Consider the following 23,501-nt stretch of genomic DNA (forward strand, 5'->3'; position numbering starts at 1 on the left):
AAAGAACATCACAGTAAGTGACTTTGTGGGAGGCAGAGGGGGGCCTGATGACCAGCTTCAAGCACTTGCTAGCTTTCCCGGTGTCAGCTGTATTAACTGCTTCTATCTGTGTAACAACACTTACCATTCACTATTTCAACATCTAGTAAGCAGCCACCACTGGGTTTAAATTGGAGAACTCTGAACAAAATTATGATATAATCTCTCTTTTGAGAGGTTGTAGGGAAAGAGGGCAAATAAAAGACTAATAACCTAAGGGAGCATATGTTAGAATTCTTAGAAACAGCCCATTTGGCTAGCAGTGTTTTCTTACACAAGAATTCAGGTCTATTCCCATTTAGACAAATTACAAAATCTTTATTATTATTTATCAGGAGAAACCATGGCAAACTTTAAAAAGCTCTCACTCCCTTTCCATCATGTCTAGACCTTCACCTTAGATCCCCTGGAAGTAAGGGAAGAAAAGAAGAGATGGAGGAAGGAAGGGAGATTTGCTGAACACAGGTTATGCCTGCAGTCATAAAAAGGAAAAGACATACACATAGTTGCTAGGTTGAGTTTTTGCATTATTATTTGCCAGTCTAACCCACAAAATACAGCATGAAAAAAATATACTGTTAACTTGTGTGCCATTGTTAAAAGAAAATATCCTCTGTCTACCAAATTCATGTAAGAGACTCCTCTTGATGTACAGCTATCTCTAATTTTAACTCCTAGAATATATCTAATGATGAAATAGTATAAACATAATCCACCTAGACAATAATAACACTATTAATAGTGTACTTCTTGGATTTCTACATTCCTTGTCTATTAAGTTCAAGGCATTACTGTAAGCACAATATTATATGCATTTTTAAAAATATTTTATTTATTTATTTGAGAGAGAGATCACAAGTAGTCAGAGAGGCAGGCAGAGAGAGAGGAGGAAGCAGGCTCCCTGCTGAGTGAAGAGCCCAATGCGGGGCTCGATCCCAGGACCCTGAGATCATGACCTGAGCCGAAGGCAGAGGCTTAACCCACTGAGCCACCCAGGTGCCCCTTATATGCATTTTATTAACTCATAGACCATCATTAGAAAACAGAGAGACTGCAGGTATTACTATGATTTCCTTACCAAGCTGAACTTCATGTAGAGAAGGGTTAATGACTAAATTCACAGAGTGAAAAGTTAGTGGTACACCTAAGGCTAAAACCAAAACATTCTGGCATCCTGATGACCCAAACTATTAGCCAAAAAGTCTCCTAAAAACGAAGGGCAAAATCTTTGTTTCTTTTATACTGAAAGAGAAAGAAGTCAGTACATATCTAACTATGGTAGAAGAGCACCTCTAGAGTAAAACTGAAATTAAGAGGGGAAAATTTGAGTTCATAAATGCTATAGTCAATGTATTTCTTTAAAACAGTTATGTTTGGATTTTGAAAGGGAAATGATCAGTTTTAAAGGCCTGTAATTCAGTTTTACTACATAGAAGGTGGTAACAGCAAAGTGACAGACTCACAGCAACTGCTTTCTTGAAATCAATTGATTGTTTTTTTTCCTGTCTATTCAAAAGGGCAATCCCATTAAAATTTAAATGAAAAAATACAAGTATGAACCAAGAATAGCCACTTAGTTATTCTTGACTCATAGCAAACGTTATTCAGGCAAACGGAGGTCTCATAAATGTGGCTAGAGGAAAATATTTGGGAAAGGAGAATATTCTCAGTCCTGTCTTCTCTGGAAGATGCCAGCACTCTGCTTTTATTTAGAAGGGATGAGAAGTGGCATACTTCCATAGTCATGAGCTATTTATTCCTTCTATTACCTCTCCCCCCAGCTGAGTCCCTGCTGTTCCCAGGCCTGCTTCTCCTCTTCAGTACTGCACTCTGGAGCGACAACTCTGCTCTATCCTTTTGCTCTCTGAAAAAAGAATTATTATTTAATAGCATAGTCGGGTTGGAAGAGGAATATACTGTTTAATACATTCTAATTAATAAGTTTTGTTTCAGAATTCAATGTTTTAACTAGCTGGACGACTAGGCTGACCTCCCTCCCTTTCTTACCCAGTTCCTTTATTTCTGCCCCATGTTGTATTTCTGATAGATTTTCAAATAGAGTCATGGATTTTAACTTTAACATAGTAGTGGTGAAAATTAAGGTTTTCTACAGGTAAGTAAAATTCTGAAAATCATGGTGGGAAGAACTGTTCCTAAATACATTATCTCTAATAATTTATAAAATAAAATACTATAAAGTGAAATTTTGAAAGTTTTTAAGGGAAATGCTCTTCTCCTCTCAAAATCTTCCACAAGACACCATTTGATCGTTAAGGATTCCACTCAAGAAAAGAAATGACAGCTCGCCCTGCTAAATTTATTACCTGCACTGGAGTTGCCCTCCTTTTGTTGGCAAGAAAAGCTCTTCCCTGAAGTGTAATCACACTGCTGTCACGGAGAGTGATTGACGTTAGGTGGAACAGCAATTTGCTATCTAATCTTCATTGTAATTCTAACCCTGTCACTAGAGATGCTTGTTCTGATTAATGAAGTGGGTAACTCATCAAAATTCCTCAGCTATTTCCCTTTTGTCAGAAAGCTCAGTGATAATTGCATCAAAATTCTCAGTCATGAAAAAATAAACAATGCATTGTAAAGAGGACAAAAATGTCAACAAGTTTACAATTTATTTCTGCTGAACAGAACTAACTATGGTGCAACCAGTGGTCGAGGGGAGTTGGCCAACACTTGCCTCCACGTCAGGAAGAAAGCTACGCGCCCCCTAGGACCCTGCCTGGTGACTCCTTGCTGCTCCCTGGCCCAAAGGAATAGGGGGTCTATAGCTACGTAAATGTAACTTTTTTCCTTTTGGGGACCACTACAGCTAGGCAAAAGCCTCACGGAACCTCTGCAGTCCCTGGGGGTTGGAGAGAGGAGGATCCCACTGGGGCAAAATGAATGCCCTTCAGAAGGAGTATCCTGTGACCAACCCTACTCCTGATTTTCATAATTATGCCCCAAAGAAAAGAGAGGAAACTGTAGTGCCCCTACCCCAAAGCATAAACACTCCTGTAACTAATTACATTAGGGAAAAATACATTCAGTTCTCTTCACACAGTGCTAAGACCTAGACAATGTCTGGTTCCACGGAAAAGCCCAGAGGCCCAAACTCTGACAACCAAATCTGTGAGAAAAGCTAACACTGGTTACAGAAAGAAAGCTACTTTTGTTATATCCCAGAAGATGTAAAGCTCTTTTAACTTCGGTATTTAAATTTTTTTTCTCCTTCCTTTTTTAAACTTAAAACAAAAACAAAAACAAAAAACACCCTTATTATAGAAATTGAACAAACATACCCAAAAGTAGAACAGAAGAATAAAGTCCTCATTCAGCTTTAAAGATTAACAACATTTTGCTGATCTTATTTTCTCTCTCCTTCATCCACTTTTTTTTTCTGGAATATTTACAAATAAAGCCCATACATCAGACATTCTGTCACTTCACTCATTAAATGTGTGCGTATGTACTGCCAACAGAAGGACATTTTGTAAATTCTTCTTAATTTCTGCTAAGAACTTCAATCAATAATATTGCTTTTATTAATCTAGTTCTTTTTCACTTCAGAAATAATACAATTTCAGAAAGCAATTGCTTAATCGTACTGTGCAGTAAATTTTTTTTTTTTAAGATTTTTACTTATTTATTTGAGAGTGAGAGTGAGAGAGAGAGAGAGCATGAGAGGGGAGGTCAGAGGGACAAGGAGACTCCCCATGGAGCTGGGAGCCTGATGCGGGACTCGATCCCAGGATTCCGGGATCATGACCTGAGCCAAAGGCAGTCGCTTAACCAACTGAGCCACCCAGGCACCCCCCGTGCAGTAAATTATTAACGAGCAGAACTCTCTGGGATCTTTCAAAGAATGATCACGATACAACCTATAACCTGACTAGTCATTAGCACAGTCCTCCTTCCTCAACGTAGCTTAGACCGGTTTTCAGGGAGGGCATATCTGCTGCTTCCCATGACCTCTCTCCTTTCTTCCTTTTTTCTTCTAGACTTCCTTCCCCCTCTACCAACACCCAGTCCCTGCCCATTCTCCCCCACTCCCAGCCACACACACTCGACCTAAGCCAAGAGTACAGCTCACCTCAGAATATATGAGAAAAATGTTAGGTTCACCTCCAGGGTAGTCTGACAGTAAAACAATATGATGTTATTTGTTTCTACCCATGTGGTTTTCACCTGAAATGTTAGGAGAATGTTTAGGAGAAAAGATATTTTATACTGTAAAATTTTATGGAATGGGTTCCATTTATGCCAAAGGCTCTTTTCTCATTTTTTAAAAAGCAGAATTTAATCAGTAGTTTTCTCAAAAGACAAAAATATTACTTATACATGAATTGGAACCTCTGGCTCAAACATGGCTCCATGGCATTTTGAAAAGAAACATACCAACACGATGTTTCGGTAAAGTGGCCCTCACTGTCCCTTCTGGGAGAATGCAAAACATGAGTGACTCACAGGGTGAGGGTAAGACAGAATAGAACAGCAGAATAAACCACCTCCTTACTAATGCTGATAAAATTTTACTTGGAAATTTCCCAGAGTTAGCTGTATGAAGTAATATTTACTGTTTCATACTACACTCGCTCTTTGGCAGTAAGCTTAGAGGGGAGAGTTATAAGAATCCCAATGTCCTTCACGTGTGCCCGACATTTCTTTCTCTGCAGTTTTATTTGCAAAGAGGCTTTTCCCTCATTTCCTTCCATAGACAGAGAGAGGATGGTTGCTATGTTTCCACTCAGAAATGGCTTTACTTCAGTGGCATGTAGGCAGCCCCGAGAGAGCGAAGATCTTTGGGGATGAATCGTGCTATATAAATCGAGGTGCTTAACTACAATTTTCATCATCTTTTCAGAAAAATCCAGGCTTCTTTTCCATGTATCTTCATGTTCCCCTGGTTTAGTTGGGGCGGGGGGGCGTGGTAGTTTAGAAGGTGCTATGCCTTAAGCAATGATTCCTTTGGGTCACTATTAATCTTACTAACAGAGAAACCCAACCATAAGCAACCAAAAACCTTCCCCCACAGAATTAAGATTTAAGTTAGTATCAATCCATCTTCAACTTTCACAAGCAGCAAGAGATCACAGACTTTCTCATCTTCCTAAGAAAACATAAAATGTATTTTGGAACAGGGTGAGAATTAAGAGGGCCATATCCCAAATAGTATAAGAGTTTCATAGTTAATCCCTTGTTGTTTCTGCTAATTAGCAACATGAGGATTGCTGCATCTCCCCGAGAGATTTCACTGCAAGATCAAAGAGAAAATAGGATGGAAAATCGAAGTAGAAAGTGTCTATACAAAAAGAGATGTTTTTGATAAAACAAAGAGACCAGGCAATGGAATATGTGGGGAAGACACATGGACACCGCTGCACCTGAACTTCCGGTTGGATGAGAGGGCCAGCTCTGTTTCTCTCACAAGTCTCCTATTGAATGACTGGGCCCACACATGATGCTAAGAGATTGTTTGTGGGAACAAATACAACCCACAGTTAAAGCACAGGGAATTACAAGAATTAAAGGAGCTTGAACTGGAACTCCTCCTAGAAACAGATTCTTTAAAGTCTTCCTACAAATACTCTATATAGCTTGCTATTGGGTTTGTGCCAGTGAACCATTCTGAGGGTGCTGACAAGAGTTTCCTGTTATCTAGCCACTCACTGCAAGCCGGCTAGGCATTCTCCCCCTTTTCATCCTGTGGTCGTATTGAGGCTGCTGAGTGTCCACGTTTCATTACCCAAGGGCAGCTTTAGGCTCCTTTAGAACCAGGTGAGGAGATGTGGACTGGGGCCAAGGTAATGAGCCCAAGGGGCCTGCTAATCCGTGGCATTTACCAGAGGACTGTCCTGTCTCCAGCCAAGTCTACGTAAAAGCCTGAGGAGTCTGGCAGGTGGATTTTCCCTGTGTCTCAGTTACACTCACATACACGGGGGAAATAAAAATTACAGGTTCACTAGCCATATAGCAAATGAATAACATAATCACACTGAATCAGAAGGGGAAGACCAGAACTAACTTAAGTAATAATATTCTGGTTGAATATGACATGAACATGAAAATGAAAATAATGTACAAATATTGTACTCTAGTTAGTAAATTTATTTACATAGCAGTACGGGTCAGCAATTCTGAAACTACTTTTATAGTGCATCAGGATTAAATAAGTAAATTTATTTTGGATAATGGGCACCAGGTTTCTCACTGCCAGAGAAAGGAATTATAAAGAAGCAAGGGGGAACAGGTACACTGAAACGTGTGGTGCTGGATTAGGGCTGAAGGCATCATTATGAACTCATGATTATTTTAATAAACATACAGATAGTTATAGAAAGAAGTTATAAATAAGGAAGAGGGAAGGATACGATGACCCCTGTGTTACTGTACTGGAATTCAAGACACCAGTATGACTCACAGATTTTAATATGTATATAGATAGACAAACAGAGAAATACATATAATGTCTATATATCTGGGTTAGTATACACACATTTCCCAGCTCTGTTTGCTCAGTAGTGACACCCCAGTAGCAGTAACTCATACATGAATATGTAAGTCATAGCACTGTTCATATTTGGGTTTCTAAATACTATTCTCCAATAAAGAAACTAGAGTTTCATGTACAAGTGGTTGATTCCACAGCTAGAACAGGGAAACTACAAGATGGGCCTGGAATGTCCTACAGTGCCAAAAAGAAAGTGCTCAAAAAAGGACAGAAGAATTTTGAAAGAAAAAGAAGTCAACCTAAAAGATTTCCCAATGGCCAAAGGTAGAACAATCTGAGTAATAGAGTAAACAATGATAGTAATAGATTACCCACAGAATAAAATAAATATCCATGAGCCCATACTGATAAAAGATACAACTGAATGAAGGAAAAAATAAGTGGGGAGAAAGGACAGGTTTTCTTTCTAGAAACATTTCAATTAATAAATGGAGAAGAAATGAGGGAAATACAGTATCATCATTAGACAAATACATTAATGTTACAGGCAAGATCTACCAATGGATGCTAAAATTAACAAGTCAAAATTTAAGGAGAAACAGGGTATTTGCATAGTTTTACAATATCTCCTCTAAGACATTCCAAAGGAGATATGGTAACTTTACAGTACAGGAGCACCTGGGTGGCTCAGTTGGTTAAGCCTCTGACTATTAGTTTCAGCGCAGGTCATGATTTCAGGGTTGTGAGATCAGGCTCTGCACTGGGCATGGAGCCTGCTTGAGATTCTCTGTCTCCCTCTCTCCCTTGCCCCACTCACGCTTGCTCATGCTCAATCTCTCTCAAAAAATTAAAAAAATAAAAAAATAAAAAATAAAAATTAAAGATACTTTACAGTACAGAAACCCAGCATACAAACATTGTGTACCCCCAATATGATCCTGAGAAGCCACAGCATCACTTCTTGTAGGAATCTTGCCCAAAATGCAAAATCTCAAACTAAGCAGTAGAAAATATCAGAAAACCCATATTGAGAGACATTCTACAAAATACCTGATCAGTACCTTTAAAAAATGTCAAGGTTGCAAAAGACAAGGAAAGACTGAGGAGCTGTCATAAAGCTGGAAGAGGCAAAGGAGACATGACAGCCATATGAAACAGAATTATGGACTGAGTTCTAGCTATATACTCCTAGGCATTCTCTAATGCAGAATCACGGGCTGAGTCCTGGAATAGAAAAAGGATAGAGTGGAAAAACTGGTGATATTCTATTAAGTTTAGCTAATGATGTTTAATGTTATTGTACCAAGGTTAATTTTCTAGTTTTGATAATTATGCTACACTTGTATAAGGTGTTAGCATTGGGGAAAGCTGCATGAAGGGAATTCAGGTATTCTGTGTCTTGTTTTTGCAATTTTTCTGTATGTCTAAAATTATTTCAAAATAAGAACTTAACAACAATATAGTGTAGGTTTAGATCAAGCAGAATCTGTGAGGACTGGAGATAATTTACTCATAATCACATTTTTAAGTTATACTGGTTGGTCTTTTTAAAACTGAGTAATCTGTTTTAGGTAGACCATTAATTTTGTAAAACTCTTTACAAGTGTCTAAAATTCATAGCTAGCCACTTATATCTAAAACATGTATTATTTCTTCCTGTACAGTGAACTTCACTGAAATTTAAAAATTAAGTTTCTAGAAAACACATGTCTTATTCATCGCTCATTGGTTGGATAATGTATCATGGCACGTTTCCTCACTTCTTCTCTAGATGGCCCCCTGAGTACTATCTCCTTTCCTATTTTCCTTCAGAAATCTAAACTGTTATTGTAGAACACATCAATTCTGTCTTGTGAAGGATACAACATCTGAGTCCTTGCCAATCTTTCTCAAAATGTTAATCCCAACTCTTAACATTTCCTCCTGCTACTCTTCCCTCACTAATCCTAAAGCCAAAATTCTGACCAAAGCTCTTGTTGTTCTATATCTCAATAATTGCTCATCAGGACGCTGGGATCATGACCTGAGCCGAAGGCAGCTGCTTAACCAACTGAGCCACCCAGGCGTCCCTCTCTCTCTCTTTTTTAAGATTTGAGAGAGAGAGAGTGAGCACAAGGGAGAGGGAGAAGCAGGCTCCCCGCTGAGCAGGAAGCCTGATGCGGGACTCCATTCCAGCACCCTGAGATCATGACCTGAGACAAAGGCAGATGCTTAACTGACTGAGCCTCCTAGGCACCTCATGTCTCTCTCTTTTTCAATCATTTAGATTATGCTTTTGCTCATATCCCAGTTATCAATATTATATTCAAATTCCTGTTATTGATTTCCAGGACTTCCGTAAGTCTGTCCTATATTTATCAAGCTCCCTCAATACATTCTTGACATTGTCTTTTTTCTTGTTAAATCTGTGCACTCCTGCATTCACTTCACTAACTTTCACTGAATTTCAGGAAAGCCTAAGGCTCTGGGTGGGTGTTGTAAGAAATATAAAATATCCATATTTATCTTTTCTCATCCAACCTTCTCATTTTACAAACATTCCAACTAATCCCTTTCACCTGAAATGTTATAAGTCCTAAATGCACACTGCTGTCAATCCCACTTCACTGAGAGAAACTTCTGCTTAGATGGCCTGGAAAGGAAGCCCATCTGTCAATAAAAAGTAACCTTTTTTTTTTTTTTACAAAAAGTGAAAGTAAAAGGAGAAAAGAGTAATAAAAATGCAGACCATAAAAAGGAGAAGTGTATCCTTACAGAAGGCAAGTGACTTTTCTGAATAATTCTGAATAATCCAGAAGACTGTGGAAGCCAAGCTTTCAAAACCTACCAGAGATCTACATTAGTAGTTACATGCTATTGAAGAGTAATTTAGGAAGCCACCCTAAATCACACCTGATTTCCCAAGATTACACAGAGTATCTATAAGAATAGCCCCCAGACAGGGGAATGGAGCACTGTCCCATGCCTTTGGCCAGCTGGGCAGCACAGAACCAACAGTGTGGGCAATTTGGTATTTGCGATGAGGCTCCGTTGGGCTTTAGTGAGACACTGGCCCATCTCTGATGGAGCCCTCTGTCATTTATGTCACAGAACGCTGAAAAAAGAGAGGTTATAATTCCCACCTGATGATTTTCCTTGAAAGTCTGGATTAATAACTCCCTCAGTTTCTTCTTTCTTTCTTTTGACATTTTTTCTTCATCCAGAAGAATATAATCATTTTGAAACATGCCTTTTTTGGCATTTTTTGGAGAATTTTCTTCTTGCTTTTTCCTCTCTCTGTTAACAATTTAAAAAACACATGTATGAACAACAGACTTAATGATGGGTAATTACTACCTACTATGGTGGAATGAACACTGAATTTTCCATCAGAAGACAGATTTTTATTTTATTTTTTTTTATTTATTTGTCAGAGAGAGAGAGCGAGAGCGAGAGAGCAGGCACAGGCAGACAGAGTGGCAGGCAGAGGCAGAGGGAGAAGCAGGCTCCCCGCCGAGCAAGGAGCCTGATATGGGACTCGATCCCAGGACGCTGGGATCATGACCCAAGCCGAAGGCAGCTGCTCAACCGACTGAGCCACCCAGGCGTCCCCAGAAGACAGATTTTTAGATCTGGTTCTAAAACTACATTGTAGGGAGGTTTTTTTTTTTTTTTTTTTTTTTTTTTTTTTTAGCCTTAGTTTATTCCTTTATAAAATGAAGATTAAATGAAATAAGAATCTGTTATACTCTGAAAAGTAGAAAACCCTATAAATATTTTAGTGAAGTATTTTTACTGAGTTTATCATTGAGGGATACTTTGATCAAAATTTGAGAGTTAACAACATGTAGACATAAGTTCTCTCTTTTTTTTCAAGGGAGGGACAAAAAAAAGGACTCTCAGGTTAAAAAAAGGGATGAGATTTTTACCCCAAGCCTTTTTACAAAGTTTCTAAGGAGAAAAATAATAAAAGAATCAGGTATTCTTGTGTAAGGAGAGAGTGGAATTTGTATTCATTCTAACATAGCTGAAAAGAGAAAAAACAGAAATTAATAACAATAAGGAAAAAGCCTTCAGGCAAGTGACAGGAATTGCTCTGTAACTTTGTTGCTCATTTCTCTGGTCATCCTCTGTCTTACCCACATATCCTTTCTCAACCAGGTCATCCCTCTTCTACACGCCAATTCAAGCAAGCTCACGGTAAGTCACTGCCTTTTTATTGGAGTGTACTAAAGTATATGTACATGTATGTGTGGAAGGCCTATATACTACCAACAATACAGTAAAAACAGTAGCTAGTCAGAAATTGGTATTCATGGGCTCTGGCCACAAACCAGCTGTGAAAACTCACACAAATCTGTCTTTCTGAATTCTACCTTCAACTTACAGAAACTCAAGTTGGGAGGGATGCCAGAATACTCTATATTCTCATCGACATGGAGCACACAATGTTGTATCTTATTATTGGTGATGTTAACCATCACTTGGTTAAGGGGACCTCTCCAGTATAAAGTTGCCATTTTCCCCTTAATTAATAAATTAATAATTAATAAATCTCTTAGAGGAGATATTTTGAAACTATGCAATGAAGCAGATTTAGGGTAGCTTACAGATAAATTAAAAAGCTCTATTGATAATAAAATTTTATTGACTCTATCCAAATGCCATAACAATGTTATATTAGACAGCTATAGGCAGATCCCAGTGGCCATTTAAAGAAATACAGTTCTAATACCATGGATCTGATTTTCTAAAATAACATTAAAATTTCTATCTGTTATGAAAGGGACAGGTGCCCACTGTGAAAAACTGGAGATATAAAAGCCATAAATATGTCCAGAAAAAAAAAACAAAACCAGACAATATGTCAGTACTGTCTCACTGTATAACCATTTTCATTAATTTCTCCAGTATTTATTAATGTCCATTATGAATAACATTATATTATCTTTGTGCACAAATCTTTGTCTGGATTTCTGATCATTTTCTTAGGGGTCTTTTCCTAAGAGGAATTTCCAGGTCAACCAGTAACACCAACTTTATGGCTCCTGTTGTTTATTGCCAAATTGCCTTCTGGAACGTTTAAATCAGCTCCTCTGCTAGCACTATCGCATGTTATCTGAATCACTGTAACCATGAATAAGATTTTAACTTTTAAAAGAAATGAGTGGTCATGAGCATCTGTCGAGTGCCCGCTATGAACAGAGCATCCCGCTACCATCAAATGTTACTTGTTTTCACGATATATTTTAGGTCAGCCTAGATTTTTCAGGGTTTAAAAGCAATCTGAAAAGTAAGGTCGACCTTAGCAAGAATTCACTAAAACACCGGTGATTGCTTTCTGAAAGGAATGGCGTCTGGAGGAGGCCTGAGCCCGGCACTTGAAAGAGCGGAGCACTCTGTCCACTGCCGAGCTGTTTTAAATTGGATAGAATCAGAGCAATCAGGACCACAGGGGTAAAAGCTGTGTAGGCTGATGGGGGCGGGAGGAATTATCTAATAGGTCTTTCTGGCCTCTGAGTCTGAGTATTCAGTCCCTTCAGGCACGTTGCTCCAAGGCATTTTGCAGTTCATGCATCAGTGCTGTTTCTCAGAATAAATACAACTAGTTATTTCATTTAGAAGCTCATTTTCTGCATGCGGATACATAACAGTACTACATCCGGTGAGGACTATTTTGATTTTCCTCTTATGTCAGATATTCTTGTTCTTTATCAGTGGTTGGGAGGCAATGATGAGTCTGTATGATTATCAGAAGATAAGACACTCAAACCCTTCACAAAGGTGTCTGCACAATTAGCAGACAACTTTAACACTGTTCAGGTAACCAAAGAAATGCAAACTAACCAATATAATACCTATTAAAAGTGCAAAAATAGTGATAGTACTCCGGGTACTAAGAAGTGTGTGGTAAACCGGCCCACTGCCAGCAACAGTGTAAATAAGGACAACCCATTGGGAAAGCCATCTGGCAATGTTTCAAGAGTCTTCAAAGGCCCATACCATTTAACTCGGTAATTACATGCCAAAGGGTGTAAAAAACTCTGTGCTTAAGGAAACCCACTGCATTATTATATGGTGAAAAACCTGAAATAGTTGAAATGCTTATCGGATGGGGGGAAGGTCATTACATAAATTACAGTCTAGGAACTCAATGGAACTGAGACCTCAGGACTCTGGGCCATGTGTTAATTAAAACAAGCAAAATAAATGAACTTTATGGTTGCAATTAAATATGTAAAGGGATCAAGACCCAGAAGAATTAGAAAAATGTAAACAATTTGTTAAGATTGTGGAATCGTGGGTGATTTCTTCTTTGTATTTTGTTACCACAATGTCCATATTTTTAACTTCCAAAATGACTGCTTAGACAAAAAAAACCCTCCACACTGCTCACCACGGTTGGCTTACATTTTCCATGCTTCTTCCACAGTGCGTCTCCTCTCAATTATCTCCCTCCGCAGCTTTACCATCTCCCTTTGAATCTCCTCCTCCTCTTTCTTGGCCTCCAGAGCCTTCTTTTTCTTCTCTTCCTGCACCAAATACTGAGCCTCTAAGAAGACCGATTTTTTCAGGGTCTTCTCCATTCTCTGGCGCTCTAGTTCCTTCTCACGTCTCATGCGGTTTTCTTTTACCTTAAAAAGACAATACAGTGAGGGTGAAACGCAGCCTTTCAAATAGAAAAAGATAAAACAAAAGCTTAGAATACATTTTCAAGTTCATGATATGCCCAGTTTGAAACATTCTGGTCCAGGAGCCCACTGTTCATTGGAAGAATATGAAAAACTCATTTTTTACCTGGGTAGGGGCCAATAAAAGGGTCTACATGAAGTCAGGTGAGAGACTCCCAGAACTCTGACAATGATTTGCACCAAGTAAATATTGAAAATCTACAAGGTCAGATGCCAAGCTCTGGATTCTTACTTAGTAATGATATCCTACCCCTAAAATTTTCTAAGGTATATACTACTGCTGTTTATGGAGGCCCTGTGGGCATGCTGATTATAATTTAAGAAAGAATACAGGTATTTTGGGGAGACTACATTGTGAAAGATACAATAGTGATGGGCGCCTGGGTGGATCTGTGGGTTAAGCCTCTGCCTTTGGCTCAGGTCATGATCGCAGGGTCCTGGGATGGAGTCCTGAGTTGGGCTCTCTGCTCAGCAGGGAGCCTGCTTCCTCCTCTCTCTCTCTGCCTGCTTCTCTGCCTACTTGTGATCTCTGTCTGTCAAATAAATAAATAAGATCTTTAAAAAAAAAAAAAAAGATACAACAGTGATTTACTGCTATGAGGAACGCAACACTATTCACTATTGTTATTTAAATGTATTAATGATTCTGGCTCATATTTGGAAATCAAAACCATGACTTTCACAGATATTTGTGAATAAGCACAATTTTTCAAACCTATTAATTTTCCAGAGCCCTTTCTAGCTATGAATTAAGGAGTGCTCCTTTACCTCCCTCTTCACTGAACTTTACCCTTACTTCTCTCCACTTAGGTTAAGACTTGTAGATATTGGCAATCTCTTGTTGAACCTTCTCTCCTCCCTTTTATCATAAACCTGAACTAGAACCATACTTCTAACCCTTTTTCTAACATCCTCAGGGCTGATTAGGCACACCCTAATAGTTTAAAGCAACCAGAAATTCAGGGTTATAAAAAAACAAGATACAATGTATAGACATTCATTCTAGTTCAGTCTTAGTTCTGGACATGTGGAAAAGACTTGGTCATTCTGATTTCCTGAAGATCCCCTACGAAGAGTTGAGACACATCTTTTTCCTATAACCCACTATTTATTCCCTTTGAAGAGAAGAAAGTTCCCATATGCCCTTCTAATTCAAAACAGCTGAACTAGATTTAATTCAGATCTGTCCTCCCTTTCAAATTATAATCACAAAATGAGTGAATTTTTCAGTTGTCTGGAAAAGAATTATCATTATAACATTCACTAGAATATTCATGATATTAATATTTTCATGCCACAGTTCAAAAATCAAATTCAAGCAAAACCAATCTACATATTTATAATAGATAGTACCATATACAAACTAATAAAGTTTAGTTCACCACTCCATTGTTCGAAATCAGTTATTCTTTTTTTTGGTTTTCTTAAATAAATTGTTTCCTGTCCTCAGTTTATGAGCATTATTTTTCTTCTGAAGTTCTATTTTATTTTTATTCTTTCTTACCAAACCACAGATGGCACTCTTTTTCATAATAAAGCCTAAGTCTTTATTTAAGCTTATTAAATGTGCTACACAAAGATTGCTTCCTGTTACCCATTTTAATTTTGTTTTTCCCTCCCACCTGCTTATGTCTCATCTCCATGGTAAGACGAGGATCCTTCTGCTGCTGCTTGTCTTGGTTTCCATTCATTCCAAGATCTTCCAACATTCCAGAATCCACCACTTTTTTATGGAGCAGATGGTCTATAAATTTTTGAACGGTGGTACTTTCCTCTTCTTCCTCCAAATAGCCACACAACTCTGGGGGAGACAGAGCAACAACAAAAAAAGGGAAAATTAAAAAAAAAAAATTTAGTACAATTTCCATATTTATATAATCCTGGTACAATAAAAATACGAAGCTGTGAGTGTTCAATAAATAGTAACTGATAATGCCAATTGGATGAGCACAGCCCTCAGCAATTAACTACCTTCAAATGAGAGGAAAAAAATTCCACTCATGAGGAATTACCCTCACCCAAGTCACAAAATACTCCTTCACTGCCAAATGTAAAAGACACTACTTCAGTCTAAACATCCTTGAAGACTCCATTGTTTTTTTTAAATGGCTTTATTGAGGTATAACTGACATATAATACACTGTAAATATTTAAAGTCTACCATAAGTTTTGACATATACATCTACCAGTAAAATCATGACTATAATCAAGATAAAGAACGTGTCTGTCAGCTCCAAAAGGGTTCTCATGCTGATTTGCAATCTCCTCCTCCCACTCCTCCCCATGTTCTCGGTCTTATCCCAGGCAACCACAGACCTGCTTTCCTCTCACGATAAATTAATTTACATTTTCTAGAATTTCTTATCAATTAACCATACACAATGTACTCTCTTTTTGGTCAGGCTTCTTTTACTCAGCGTAATTATCTCTGAGATTCATCATGTTGTTGTATCAACAGTTTATCACTTTTTCTTGCTGATTAGTATTCCACTGTATGGGTATACCATCATTTGCTCATTCATTCATGGATAAACATTTGGGCTGTTTCCAGATTTTGGCTATGACAAAGTTGTTATAAACATTTGTGTATAAGTTTTTGTATGAACATATGCTTTCCCTTCTCTTGGAAAAATGCCTAGGAGTGGAATGGCTGGATCACAGAAGTATCTGTTAAACTTTTTAAAAAACTGTCAAACAGTTCTCCAAAGTGGTTACAAAATTTTATATTCTCACCAGCAGTACTGGTGTGCTCCAGTTCCTCTATCCTCACCAATACTTAGTATGGTCAGTCTTTGGATATAAGCCATTTTGATAGGTATGTAATGGTTACTCAGGGTAGTTCTAATCTGCATTTTCTCAGTGACTAATGATATGAACATCTTCCTCACTGATGTTCTGTTTAGTTCCATGCATTACTGAAAATGGGGTATGAGGTCTCCAAATAATTTGGAGACTTGTGCAATATCTACTTCTCCCTTTGACTTTCTCAGTTTTTGCTTCATGTGTTTTGGGGCTCTTTTTCTTTCCTTTTTAGCATTTTATTTGAGAGAGAGAGAACATGAATGGGGAGAGCAGAGGGAGAGGAAGAAGCAGCCTTTCCATTTAGCAGGGAGCCCGATATAGGGCTCGATCCCAGGACCCTGAAATCATGACCTGAACTGAAGGTAGATGCTTAGCCAACTGCGCCACCCAGGCACCCCTATTTTGGAACTCTTTTATTAGGTGTATGTATGTTTATACTTATGTTTTCTTGATGGCTGACCTTATTATCATTATGAAATGCCCTTCTTTGTCCCTAGTAACAATTTCTTATGGTAAAGTCTACTTTTTTTCCTGCTATTAGTAAGCTGCTCTCATTCTCTTTTGGTTACTGATTACATAGTATATCTTTTCCCATCTTTTTACTTTCAATCTATTCATGTCTTTGAATCTAAATTGTGTCTCCTGTAGATAGCATATAGTTACATATTTTAAAAATCATTCTGTCAATCTTTGTCTTTTAATTGGAATATTTAACCTGTTCACATTAAATGTAATTCATTTAGGTACGACTACGTACATACCTACCTATGTATGTACAAATATAAGGTACGACTTATGTTTGTCATTTTCATATGTTTCCTATATGTCTTCTGTAAATGCCCTTTGTCAGGCTGAGGAATTGCTAGTTTGCTAAGTATTTTTTTTAATCAGGGATGGATGTTAGATTTTGCCAAGTACTTTTTCTGTGTCTATTGAGATAATCCCATGTTAATCAATATTTTTGGTAAATATCCTTTTTTAATGGCTACAGAATAGGAATGTTTTAATCTACAAAAAAAAAAAAAAAAGGGGAAGAAAACAGAACAAAAAATTCTACAAGCATAAGAGTGAGGCCTGGTATGATACTAAATGATAATTGCCAATCTAAATAAATACAACTAGATCTATTAGCATCATATGAAAGAACTAATAGTTTCACTATAGTCCACACAGTTTCAGAATAAATATCAAGTATGGAAATGCCTCACTTTCATAATGATATTAATAAATTAGAAAACATCCAAAAGGTGGCAACCAGCATAATAAGATTTAGAAATGATGTGATATGAAGAACTGTTTTGAGAACTGGTATATTTAAGCTAGAAACACTGAAGTATAGGAGAGATCAGACATGATTATATTACAAACAAACAAAGAAAAACAACAATACTTCTCTTGGGAGAGGGAACATGGTATTATTTTCTCTTACACTGAAGAGCTACAAATGTCAAACTCCTACTTCTCCCAAGAGAAAATATATTGAGGATTAGAGCCCGACAATAGCTCCTCTATCCTGGGAGATGTGCCAGCAGAAATTATATCACCCATGTGTGAGGGATACTAAGGAATGATCTCTATCTGAGGGCGTGAAAAGGGGAGATCAGACCAGGTGATCTTGAAGGATTCCTCTAACTTTAAGAGCTCATGATTTTGTGGTTGCTGGGCTGGGAATATTGTAGGTTTTGTAGAGTCCTAAACAAGGGGAATACTGCCAGGTGAGTTTACCAAGCATGTGTGTGAGTCACACATGAGGAGCTGCCACCACCATTGCCGGGCGTACCTTTATGCTGAGGAAAAAAAATGCCAAATTCTGAGTACACTCAATGAACCCTTACTCGCTAGTTGGGTGTATAAGCAGTAAACTCTTTTATAAATGTAAAATGTTTAAATGTAGCCACATCAAAATAAAGAGTCATCCAGCAATATATGGGAAGAGACAGTCAAAGAGCACTAATTGCTATTATAGTCATAAGAGAATTACAAATAGAATATTTTATTTAAAAAACACCATGAATGTACTGAGGATATAGGTAAATAATTTAAATTGAACCAAGAAAAATTAAAGCCATTTATAAAACTAAGCAAACCACAGCAAATAATATTTCATTCATTATTTAAAACAATTAAAAAGACTTCTTAGATACATTCATTAGATGTTAAAGCTTAGAACAATCAAAAAAGTTCTTACCATCAAACTTGTCATATTTCAAATGATCACTGGCTTCTGGCATAGGAAGGGTATTTAACCCAGTGTCTTCAGCATCCTCTTCACCATCACTTGCTAGTTCTTGCTTAAGTTTGGTGTCTAACCACTCACTGACTAGTTCCTGAGCTATCAACAAAACAAAAAAATTTTTAATATTACTATTACTTCAGAGACTTTCTTCTTTCACTGTTTTCATTCACTCAGTAAATACTGAGTATCTATCTTGTGTCAGGTACTGTGTTAGATGCTAAGAAAAGAGCAACAAACAAAAAAGGACAAATAAAACTTATCACCAACAAAGTTTACATTTTAACTGGAGAAAAGAGACAATAAATAAGTAAATCAGAAAAACAGAGCTGGCAAGTGAGAAACAGTATGTAAAGAAACGGAAGGTAAGTATTGACAGTTTGAAACTAGAGATTCAAAGAAAGCCTTTTTGAGAAGATATTTGGGCAAAAAAGGGAAGAAAGTGAGGAAGTGAGCCATATGGATATGTGAGGAATCTTATTCCATGCAGAGGGAAAGCAGTTGCAAAGGCCCTAAGGAAGAGAATGTCCAGAGTGTTGGAGTAGTAGCAAAGAGGCAGTGCGGCTAGAAAGGAGTGAGTGAAGGGGAATAATAGGAGATAAAGGAAAGAGATAATGTGGGGATCAGATTTTGAGCAGTGGTTCTAGATCATGGATGATCTTGTCCCCCCGGTGGACATTTGGCAACATCTGGAGCCATTTTTGGTTACTGTAACAGGGATAAGTGATACTAGCATCTGGTAGGCAGAGGCCAGATTTGCTATTAAACATCAGCAATGTTTGGTGTCAGTATTCACTGAGTGGTTAGACACCAAACTTTGGGGCTCTCGCCCCAAAGATAATTATCTAATTATCTGTTGTATCATCCACAGTGCTGAGGTTGAAAATCCCTTACACAGAAGCAGGGGATACCAGTTAGGAGATAAATGCAATAATCCAGGAAAGAAGTGATAGTAGCCTGGGCCTGGACAGGAAGTAATAAAAATGGTCCAATTTTAGAAAGTATTGCTTTGAGGTGGAACTGACAGGATTTGCTGATGTAGTGGATATGGGAATGAGAGAAAGAAATCTACAGGGTTTCTGGCTGAAGCAACTGCAAAAATGGAGATGCCATTTACTGAGACAGGGAAGGCTGAGGGACAAGCAGGTTTAGAGGGAACACCAGGAATTCAGTTTTAGGTTAGTTCAGTTTGAAATGCTTAGGAGACATATACATAATAATGTCAAACAGGTATTGGCTATACCACTCTGGATTTCTGGGGAGAGGTCCAAGCTGAAGAAATAAATGTGGGTGTCGTCAGCATATGGACAGAACTGAAAGCCGCAGAAGTGGATGAGAGCACCAAAAGAGGAAGATGGATAGAGAACTGGTTCCAGGAATAAGCCCTGAAGAACTCCGGTATTTAGGGGTTGAAGAGATAAGGCAGAACCAGAAAAGCAGACTAGGAAGGAGAGGCCATTGAGGTAGGAGGAAAACCAAATAATGAAAGCCAAATCAAATAATGGAAGCCAACTTCTATTTGAATTTTTTTCTTAGTAATATTCAGAAATCTTCAATATATAGGTATGAGAGAAAATGTCTACTTTAGCAATGCCTTCATCACTATCATCATTATCAAACAGCTCTATGAGTAGGACATAGGGGTTTCAAAGAAAAGTATGTATTTCAGCACTATCTTCATCACCGTTACCATAATCACATAGTGCTGAGGGAATGGAATGCTTCTTACATTAAATGAGGCCAAAAGGCGGGGTGCCTGGGTGGCTCAGTCTTAAGCATCTGCCTTCGGCTCAGGTCATGATCCCAGTGTCCTGGGATTGAGCCCTGCATGGGGTTCCCTGCTCAGTGAGGAGCTTACTTCTCCCTCTCCCACTCCCCTTGCTTGTGTTCCCTCTCTCACTGCCTCTCTGTCAAATAAATAAATCTTAAAAAAAAAAAAAAAGGCATTTTAAACAGATAGGAATACAGGACATATAAAATAGAAAACAATGAATCAAGACAGTAGAAACCATGTAAAAAGTATACTAGCAATTTTATTGGCTTTCAGAGGAAGGTAAAGAAAGGGAACAGATATTTTTTTTAAAGATTTTATTTATTTATTTATTTGAGAGAGAGAGAGGGGAGAAGGTCAGAGGGAGAAGCAGACTCCCCATGGAGCTAGAAGCCCGATGTGGGACTTGATCCTGGGACCTCAGGATCATGACCTGAGCCAAAGGCAGTTGCCATCCAGGCGGCCCAAGGGAACAGATATTTACTGAGTAACCCTGTGTACAATAATTCAGACATTTATATGTATAATAATTTATATGTGAATAAGTCAGATTTACTCAATGCCATTCATTAGTAAATAGGGGTTTGCTATGCAGTCCCCCAAAAGAACAAAGAACGGGAACTTCCCTCCCTTGGAGGGTTCAACTGCAGGAACATCTCCTTTTGGATCAGAGGCGCTAAGGCTACATTAAAGCAGAGTTTCTCAAACTATGTTCCTTAGAACATTGGTTCTTATTGAATATTAATAGATAATTGATGAGAGGAGAAAAAAGGATATTAGCCTTTGAAAACCATGTTCTCTTCATATACTAGTACTTTCCAATGCGTAGCACTAATTCCTCAGGATAGGAATATGGATTTCAGGATATAAAGAGTTTCAAAGTATAGGAAGTTTGGGAATTGGGGTAACTAAACATTTTTTAGACAGCATGACTTCTCAGAAACTCTAAGAGGCTAAAGTATATTATGTATTCCCACCAGTGGGTTGGGAGACGGTGTGCAAGGTGTAGCCTTGCCAATTTCAGAACCAATCTCCTTTTCCCATCTCCAGTTCTAGCAACCACCCAAGACCAAGGGCCTTTATTGCTTACCCAGACCCCTATACCAGCCTCTCACTGAACTCACTCTTCCTTCCTTTTCTCCCCTATAATTCACTTTTGTATATTTAAAATATTGATCTGCTTAAAACCCTTGAATGATGTCCCATCATACTCAGAATAAAATCTAAATTCTCTTACCAGGCTTATAGGCCATGTTAACAGGTATTTTGCTCACTCCTGCAAGCTCATTCCATTGGGAAGTTCCAACCACACTGGTTTTCCTTCAGTTCCTGAAGGACACCAAGCTTGTCTGTACTTTAACTCTTGATGCTACCTTTCCCTCTGTCTGGGATGCCCTTCCTCCATTACAGGTTAGCTGGCTCCTTCTTATTACTCAGGTCCAAACCTGAATGATTTATTACTACCTAATAATTTTCAGTTTCCTTTGTTCTTACAGTAGAATGTGCATCCCATGAAAGCAAGGGCTTTGCCTCTTTTGTTCAAACCCTGTTCCTCCAGTGCCTAAAATAGTACTTGGCACAGGTATAATTATATATATATACTTGTATATAATAGATTTTATTATAAATGTAAGTTGTTATTATATATATACTTATAAATAATTTTATATATTTTTTGAATGAAGACATGCTATGAATAAATAGAGCCATTTAATAGAATAAATTAATGGAATAAAAAGAGACAGTAGTGTAAATGGAAGCTGGCTTCCAGGACATGGCCGCTCTGACTTTCCTCCTACCTCTGTGGCCTTTCCTTTCCAGTCTTTGCTAGTTCCCCTGATCTCTTCATCCCTAAATGCTGGGGTTCCCCAGAGTATCAGAAACTAAATACTAAATTACAGAAGAGTAAATGTTTTGGGGAGGTAGGAAGGTTAGAGAAGTTTAGACTCTCTTCATAAAGAATGAAGTGGATTTACAAACTAATGGGTCAAATGATCTCCTAAGACTAGATCAAGTGATCATGCTGCAAGAGGGACACCTATAACACCCACCAGGCAGCTATGTCGTATCAAACTGCCTCTGGATGTGGTTCCATTTTGGGAGACAAAATGGGCCTTAAATATACCCTTACTTATAATGTTGGAGTTCACTCCAGGATAGATCGAGGTAGGAAGACACAAAACTTGAGAAAGAGAAAGAAAAGTCTCCATCCTGTACTCTGAAATGCATCATAGGTTATGCTTTAGCAAGCTGTATTCTAAAGAACTGTTAATACTGCAGCAAAAACGTATTTTCTTACCTTCTGCATAGACTTCATCATGATCCTCTATTTGCTCAGATGTTTCCAAATCTCTGATTTCGCTCCAAAGCCTTCTGGACAAATTGGAATTTGTAGCAGAAAATACTTTTGAAACTGCAAATTCGGAGGCTTTCTCCACCTTCTTTCATATCATAGAAAAAAACTCATTTAGATGACGACAACCTTGTTAGGGCTAATGGATTTCTTTCCTACTCAAGAAACTGATTTTCTACCACCAACTAAGATAACTTCCACTGTTCCATTTTTAAAGGAATCCTGAAGGCTTAAACACCCCAAATAATTTCATTTTTTAAACATGAAATTAATTGCAATAGTTTCCCAAATTTTAACATGTATTCACAATGTTTATTTATTTATTTATTTATTTTTTAGAAAGATTTTATTTATTTATTTGACAGACAGAGATCACAAGTAGGCAGAGAGGCAGGCAGGGAGAGAGGAGGAAGCAGGCTCCCCGCTGAGCAGAGAGACTGATGCGGGGCTCGATCCCAGGACCCTGGGATCATGACCTGAGCCGAAGGCAGAGGCTTTAACCCACTGAGCCACCCAGGCACCCCCACAATGTTTATTTTTGAACAAAAGTTATTATTTAAACTTTAGATTACTTTTGTTTAGAACATTAGTGATGGGATCCTGACACCTGGATATTTTATTTTAAATAAAAAATACAGTATTATTAGCTCCCAATGCTACTAGGATCTGTATATGAATATAAAGCAGAGGCAGAGCAGCTACACTTCCTCAAAATCCTACCCCTGGAATGAACCTCCCATCATACATTAAACAAACTATAGGCTCAATGAAATTGGGATTATAGCCATCCAGAATGGTTTGAAGCAACAGTAAAAACATGGCCCAATTAATGGGATTGGTGGAGGTGGGCAAACTGTTGGCACTTTGATTTACCTGCACAATATAAAAGAATTTCTTTTGCAATTAAATCCCCGACTTTCTCCCTCCCCACAAATTTGGTCTCCTCCACATCTGCTGTATTCCCAGGCTTCCAACCTAGGTGACAATGCCATTTTTTCAGTTCTCAGGATGAAAACCTTGGGAGTCCTTGAATCTATTCTCTCCCTCTTAGCCCAAAACCAATCTGTCAGGAAATCTGTTGACTCTATTTTCAAAATATATCCAGGATCTGACCCCTTCTTATCATCTCTACTGCTATCACCTGGTTCAAAGCACCACAATTTCCTGACAGGTTTTCTGTGATCATC

At 38.1% G+C, this 23,501-nt stretch overlaps 1 protein-coding gene across 2 annotated transcripts in view; it reads right to left on the bottom strand.

Annotated features, from left to right (window-relative positions):
* Positions 1-23,501, bottom strand: part of CCDC191 (coiled-coil domain containing 191) — a 90,386-nt gene that overhangs the window by 57,854 nt on the left and 9,031 nt on the right. The window contains exons 3-7 of one of the 2 annotated variants that reach the window (XM_004761414.3): positions 22,261-22,402; positions 18,146-18,289; positions 14,778-14,956; positions 12,875-13,098; positions 9,607-9,760 (exon numbers count right to left, since the gene is read on the bottom strand). In XM_004761414.3, coding sequence (XP_004761471.2) covers positions 9,607-9,760; positions 12,875-13,098; positions 14,778-14,956; positions 18,146-18,289; positions 22,261-22,402 — 843 coding nt within the window. The remainder of the gene's footprint in view (positions 1-9,606; positions 9,761-12,874; positions 13,099-14,777; positions 14,957-18,145; positions 18,290-22,260; positions 22,403-23,501) is intronic. The other variant, XM_045088406.1, reaches the window with a different exon arrangement.

The sequence above is a fragment of the Mustela putorius genome, unplaced genomic scaffold (assembly GCF_011764305.1).
Source record: "Mustela putorius furo isolate JIRA1106 unplaced genomic scaffold, ASM1176430v1.1 tig00003834_pilon_pilon_pilon, whole genome shotgun sequence".
In the NCBI taxonomy this organism is placed as follows: Eukaryota; Metazoa; Chordata; class Mammalia; order Carnivora; family Mustelidae; genus Mustela; species Mustela putorius.